Source organism: Sphaerodactylus townsendi, linkage group LG04, assembly GCF_021028975.2.
Source record: "Sphaerodactylus townsendi isolate TG3544 linkage group LG04, MPM_Stown_v2.3, whole genome shotgun sequence".
Lineage (NCBI taxonomy): Eukaryota > Metazoa > Chordata > Lepidosauria > Squamata > Sphaerodactylidae > Sphaerodactylus > Sphaerodactylus townsendi.
The window spans coordinates 54292367-54299322 of NC_059428.1; the positions used below are offsets into that span (position 1 = coordinate 54292367).

Sequence of the window (6956 nt, forward strand, 5' to 3'; positions counted from 1 at the left end):
GGCAGGAGGAATTAAATGCACAAAAGAACTATCATGAGAGTGTTATCCAATAAGAAATAATGGGCTCAACCCAAACATGTCCTTCTGCATATGGAAAGTGTCTGATGAAAAGGTTGATTTAAACTTCACAATAGAGCACTTTGAGATAAAAATGAAATTACCTTAAGGAGATAATTTTTGGTTGCTAAGAAATTGCATGAGAATGAAAAAAAACCTCTTGAACAAGAAGAAGCATGTGAATTCTGTTTATATCATGTTGCAGTGCTGTGCAAAGTTGGTGTTCACATGTGAGCAACAATGCTAGCAATTATTTTCTTTCTGCTTTCTCTGAGATCCAATATATCTTGTCAATAAAAAAATCAGTTGTATGAAATCCTATTGGGCCCCATGGAATCTAAGAACACACTTAAGCAATGAACATTGTCCAATTAATTTTTCCAGTATATAGGCTTACACAGTTGTACCTGGGGCAAAACTGTCCTGCTGACTTTTGGGCCAATACACTGATTCCATTTGCTAAGACATCTAGGTATTAGGGGTCATTCCATTTCTCCAACTGGCGATATGCTAATCTCCTGGCTCACTCATCTCTCAGAGGGTTTCTTTTGTGTTGCTTCCTCAGTGCACTGCTACCAGCTGGTCCATTTTTTGGAATTACTTACTAAGAAAGCCATAATTCCCTGTTTTCCTTCCATGTGGCCAAGTGAAGAATCCACCTAGTATTCATGTATCCTGCTACCAAGCAACTGGTCACCACAGGGCTGCTTGCCATAGTTGTACACTTCCAGGGAAATAGAAATCTAGCAATCCCTTGTCCCCCAACTCTATAGATGCTCTAGCAGCTGGTTTTATTCTAAGGTAGGCTCTTTAAACTTATAAATGACAGTTGTTTCCCCAATTTGAGAATCCAGGTTTTTGACTCTGGTACCACACACAAATCCAATCAATTAGATGCCAAGGAGTGAGATGTAAAAATCAACTTTATTTTAGATTGCAGTCAAAATGATTTCTTTAAAAAAATTATTATGATTTTCCAAATTTTAACATAAATAATCCAACATATATGATCCACATAAGCATTCACTGAAGGTAAACACTTGGTCTTAACAGCATTATACAACAATCTGAGTCCAACCTTAACTGTTTTGTTATTAGATATATATATATACTCTTCCCCATCCATCAAAGTTATTCCTTCCAGACTTCCGGTTGACGGGTGGTGTGAGCGGTACACTCCTCCAAATTCCTCTCTTTTTTTGATGAACCACGGGGCTTTCTCGGAAGGGAGAGGATCCGGAGGTTCAAAAAATCCCCTTGGAAAGAAGGGGTGCGAGGACAGAGAAACGGCGACGGGCCCTTTCCAGCATTTTCCAGCCCATGGGAGAGTGTGAGGGAGAGGCAGAGCGAGCCGCTGCGGAGTGAAGCAGAGCGACGGCTGCAGCTGGAGCCGAAAAAGCCGGAGAGCTGTCACTAGGGAGAGGAGTGGATGCATTTACATTTCCACCCAGAACGGTTACAAAAACGCAAGTAGCAAGCCTTTATAAATCCAACTAAAAACCTGAAGGAAGTTTAACAGAGTGGGCAAAAAGGAAAGAGCTTACGGCGAAAAGGGGGAGGACATGTTGAGGAACTGAAGATACAGTCAAGTAGAAAAAGATATGCTACAGTCCCCTCCCCGTCTGGAGTATTTAAGCATTCCATATGACTTACTAAGCTATATAAAAGCAAAAAATAAAAACTAAGAAGCGGCAATAAAGCCTCTAAAAAGTACTTTTGGTTGAAGATTTGTTTCTGGGTGCTTTCGCTTCCAGCACTTAAAGAGACAGTACTAAGACTGTGTAAATAATCACAGTGATAAAAATAAGCGTGACGGCTATAAATTTAAAAATGTCTAGAGGTCAAAGGAAAAACAGCATTCCAGATAAGGCGGAGAAAGCAGAAATGGATAAGATAGACTTAATGATGGAAATGATGAAAACTTTACAAAAAGATACAACTACAAGGTTTAATGAGATGGAAGATAAGCTTAATAGCCTCAACGCAGGCTGCAACAAGTTAAATACGAATTATGACAAGATTGTGAATGAATTAAGTGATCTTAAAGAAGAAATGAAACATATAAAAGATATTGAGGTAAAGGTAGAAAAAATAGAACAGCAACATAAAGAGATGGAAGAAGAGTGGAAACATGTTAAGGAGAAATGGCAAGGAAATGAAGAAACATTTAGTAAATTGAAAGACCAAATTCTTATGGCAGAAGTGCAAAGAAAGGAAAAAATTTTGAGATTTAGAGGTGTTGTAGAGGAAGATAAAGAAAGTAAGGAAAAATTAAGAACATTGATAATTAACAATGTGGCAAAATATTTAGATACTGAAGAAGATGTAATAGAAGATGACATTGAGAATGTTGTAAGGCTGAATTACAGAGGAAAGGAGGAGAGAAAATATGAACGTGACATTTTGGTGTTTTTCTCAAGGAAAAGAACAAGAGATGAGATACTGATTAAAAACTCAAAGACTAAAATGATAATTGAGAAAAAGGAGATTGTAATCCTGAAAGAAGTTCCTACAGAAATACGGAGCAGAAGGAAAAAATATGAACAACTAGCTACCCACCTAAGGGAAACTCATATAAGATTCAGATGGGACTTATTGGAGGGGTTAATGATATTTTACCACTCAAAAAGAATTAGGATTTCAAATCAACAACAAGCAGAAGAATGCCTGAAGAAAATCCAAAAGGACCAAAAAGAAATATTTAAGCAACAACCATCATTAAGGTTTAAATAATTTTTTTATTCTGAAGGCTGAAAGAAAATATCTGCTTATTTAATTAACATACAACTATGACAGAGATGAATATAATTTCGTGGAATATAAATGGGGCTAATGCTCCACAAAAAAGGAGAAAATTATATTATTATCTAAAGAAACAAAAATTGGACTTAATATGTCTTCAGGAGACTCACATAAAGCAGGGGGAGGAGCACTACTTACATAATAATAAATTAGGATTACATTTTATTTCAGCTAATATAAAAAAAAAGAAAGGGGTGGTACTTTATGTTAAGGAACATCTTAACCCAAAAGAAATAATGAAAGATAATGAGGGTAGGTTTGTAGCTGTAGAACTAGATTGGCTGGGAGAAAAAATATTGGTTGTTGGGGTGTGTGCCCCAAATGAGAAAAAAGGGATATTTTATAGCCACCTAATGGAGAAACTTATGGACTTGGACTATGAAAATGTATGTATGATGGAATGTGGCATAATGGAATGGGGTAATGTCATTGGAACAAGACAAAAAAGTGATGGGTAAAAGGAAAAAGATGGGAGGAAAACTGCCAGAAACTTTCTTTGAATTGAAAGAACATTATGCATTAGAAGACATATGGAGATCCCACAATGGGACAGCACGTGAATTTACCTTTTTTTCGGATTTTTATAAATCCTTTACAAGGTTAGACATGATTTTGGGAACGAAAAAATTAAACACCATAACCAAGGATATAAAAATTCTGCCAAAATGGTTATCAGACCACAGTGTGATAACATGGAGTATAAGTAAGGGAAAAAGATATAGACAGTGGAAACTTAATGAGTATTTGTTAAAAAACGAAAGCTTAGAGATTGGGAGAAAGGAATTAGAACTATTCCTGAAGGAAAATATAACAGGAGAAGTAGATATTAATATTGTTTGGGAAACATGTAAGGCATATATGAGAGGTATATTTATGAGAGAGGGGAGCAGATGGAAAAAAGTGAGAGAAGAGAAAGAAAAAGAACTACAAAGTAAAATGAAAGAATGGGAAGAAAAAATACAGAATGACCCAAAAAACAACCAATTAAAAGTGGAATTGAAAAATTTGCAAAGCCAAATGTCCATGATTATAGTAAATGATATGGAAAGAAAGCTAAAATATGTACGGTTAAATAACTTTGAAAACGCAAATAAACCAGGTCGATGGCTGGCGTGGAGGCTGAGACAGGAAAGACAGAAGAGGAGAATAAGTGCTATAAAAGATGGAGAGAATGTTTTGGTTAAGCAATCGGAAATAAGTAAAAAGTTTATGGATTTCTACAAAAATTTATATAAAGCACCAATGATAAAAGAGGAAAGAATAGAGGAATATTTAAAGGAAAATTGTAAGATAAAATTAAGAAAGTCCCATAAAGAGATATTAAATAAAGAAATTTCGCAACAAGAGATAATAGAGGTTATTAAAGGACTAAAGCTAAGGAAATCTCCGGGATCAGATGGCTTTACGGCCTTATTCTATAAGGCATATAAAGATCAGTTAGTAAGTATTTTACAATCAGTAATGAATAACATCATAAATAAGAATCAAATACCAAATACATGGAAGGAAGGGGTAATAACTTTACTACCAAAAGAGGGGCAGGACCCATTATTGGTTAAGAATTACCGTCCCATTTCACTTCTGAACACAGACTATAAAATATTGACATCTGTGTTGGCAAAGAGGTTCAAAGAAGTGTTAGGAGACATTATAGGAAAAGAACAAAACGGATTCTTGCCGAAAAGATACTTAAGAAATAACATAAGGATTGTAATTGATTTAATTGAATATTTGAACAAAAGAATTGACAAACAAGCGGCGTTAATTTTTCTTGACATAGAGAAAGCATTTGATTCGCTTTCCTGGGAATATATGTTAAAAGTCCTAAAAATAGCTGATTGTGGTGACAAATTCTTAAATTGGGTAAATGCCATATATTCGAATCAGACTGCAAAAATAAAAATAAATGATGATCTTTCTCCCATTATAAAGATTACAAATGGTTCTAGACAGGGGTGCCCCTTATCCCCGTTATTATTTATATTCGCAATTGAGATATTGGCGCAAAAAATAAAGGAGAATATGAAAATTAAAGGTGTTAAAGTAAAAGAGGAAGAGTATAAAATAAGATTGTTTGCTGATGACATCGTAATAATGTGCGAACAGCCTCGAGAATCAATCCGGCAGCTGAAAGAGACATTGGAGGAATTTGGTGAAGTCTCAGGACTTAAAGTGAATGAGACCAAATAGAAAATAATGATATTTAACATGGATAATAACCAAGAAAGGAAAATTCACTTTGAATTAAAATACGAACTAGTATATAAGTTGAAGTATTTGGGAATAGTACTAGCAAAAAATAATTCACTGTTGTATAAAAACAATTATGAAAATACATGGAAAGAAATTAAGAAGGAATTAGTAAGATGGGAAAAAATGAAACTGTCATTGTTGGGAAGAATAGCAGCAGTAAAACAATATATTTTAGCTAAAATGATTTTTCTCTTTCAAACAATTCCTATTATTGTCTCTAATAAGTGTTTTCAGCAATGGAAGAGAGATATATTAAAATATATTTGGGATGGTAAAAAGCCCAGGATTAGTTACAAAAACATGTGTGATAGTCAAGAAAGAGGAGGGTTAGGTGTACCGAACTTAAAAATATACTACCAAGCTGCAGCCATGGTGTGGATCAAAGAGTGGATGGCGCTAGAAAATAAGGAAATACTAAATGTGGAGGGGTTTAATCTGATCTATGGATGGCATGCATATTTATGGCATAATAAGATTAAAGTAAACAAAGAATTCGACAATCACTACATTAGAAAAGCTTTAAGGCTAGTCTGGGAAGAATATAAAAGAACAACACTTATAAAAACACCAGGGTGGATATCTCCACAAGAAGCAGTAGCATTAAGACCAATTGAAGTAATATATAATGCAGTAAGATATAAGGATATAGTTATAGGGACTAATAATAACTGGAAAATTAAAGAAAGGGAAGAAATCATGGTAAATGGATGGAATAACAGTGCCAGTGAGGATCTCGGCATACCCAGACGAAGGATAAGTTCAAGCAGGATGTGGAGAAAGGGCGGTTTGAACGGCACAAGCGTAATCTTTGGCCTTGGCTCTATTTAAAGACGAAAAATATATAATTAAAAGAGTTCATGGAACAGCATTAATAAAACAAATGGAATCAGGTATAATAAAAAACAATGGCGGATTATCTGGGCAAAGCAATAAGTCAGAACAGAGCATTAGAAGAATGGGATGTAACATGAGGAAACATATAAAATTCTATTAATAAAACAGTATAAATTTCAAGAGAAAATTCGGTTAAGATGGTTTTATAGGCGGCGATCTGTGCCTGTGCTTAAAAATAGCAAAAGATGTACAAAACAAAAAAAATAACAAATGCTGGGCGAAGTGGCTGGAATAAATATGATCATACGAACATATCTGATGGGACTGTAAAAAAATAGCAGAATATTAACAAAAATATATACTCGTGATTGTGGCAAAATTTTGGGTAATAAAATAAAGTTCAGCAAAGAGCTTCATTTCTTAATTTTAACACGTAAGAAAAACAAGAATCAACTTTTGCGCTGAGTAAAAACTCTTTATCTGATATGACTACAGCCGCTTGGTGGGCCATTTTGTAGCCAAGAATTCGAAATTGTGAAAAGGTTCCATCAATTGAAGATTGGTTGAGCGCTCTTATAGAATATCACGCGAACAAATGAAAAGCTCGTCATCACTGATCAAGAATAAGTTACATCAAAGATTTGAAAGAAACTTGGACCCCATTGCTAAAATATATGGATACGGAGGAAGGAGTGTAAAGATATTGTAAAGTACCTCGCAACATGCAAAGATAAGTTTCCGCTAAGGTGATGTAGTTTATACCTATGAAAATGCTGAATTGTGAATTAATCATCGAAGAAAAATATCTACTGCAGGAAATAGATTATTTCGATATATATAATAAAAGTAATTTAAAAAAAGCAAGCGTATAAGATATAAGATAGATATATTTTGTATTTGATTATAGAATTTTACTTCGAGTATATAAGTGAAGGGGATAATGAGTTTCGAAATGACATATACAAAGCAACATTTGGCTTGTATTATGGAAAAATTTTTTTTTTCAAACT

General features: G+C 34.4%; 1 protein-coding gene across 1 annotated transcript; it reads left to right on the forward strand.

Annotated features, from left to right (window-relative positions):
- The first annotated feature begins 1213 nt into the window (after window positions 1-1213).
- LOC125430461 (putative uncharacterized protein MYH16) lies at window positions 1214-6521 on the forward strand. Its single transcript, XM_048492365.1, has 2 exons — window positions 1214-2780; window positions 6442-6521. The coding sequence occupies exons 1-2, from the start codon at window positions 1888-1890 to the stop codon at window positions 6482-6484; spliced, it is 936 nt and encodes a 311-aa protein (XP_048348322.1). The 5' UTR covers window positions 1214-1887; the 3' UTR covers window positions 6485-6521.
- Window positions 6522-6956: the final 435 nt, after the last annotated feature.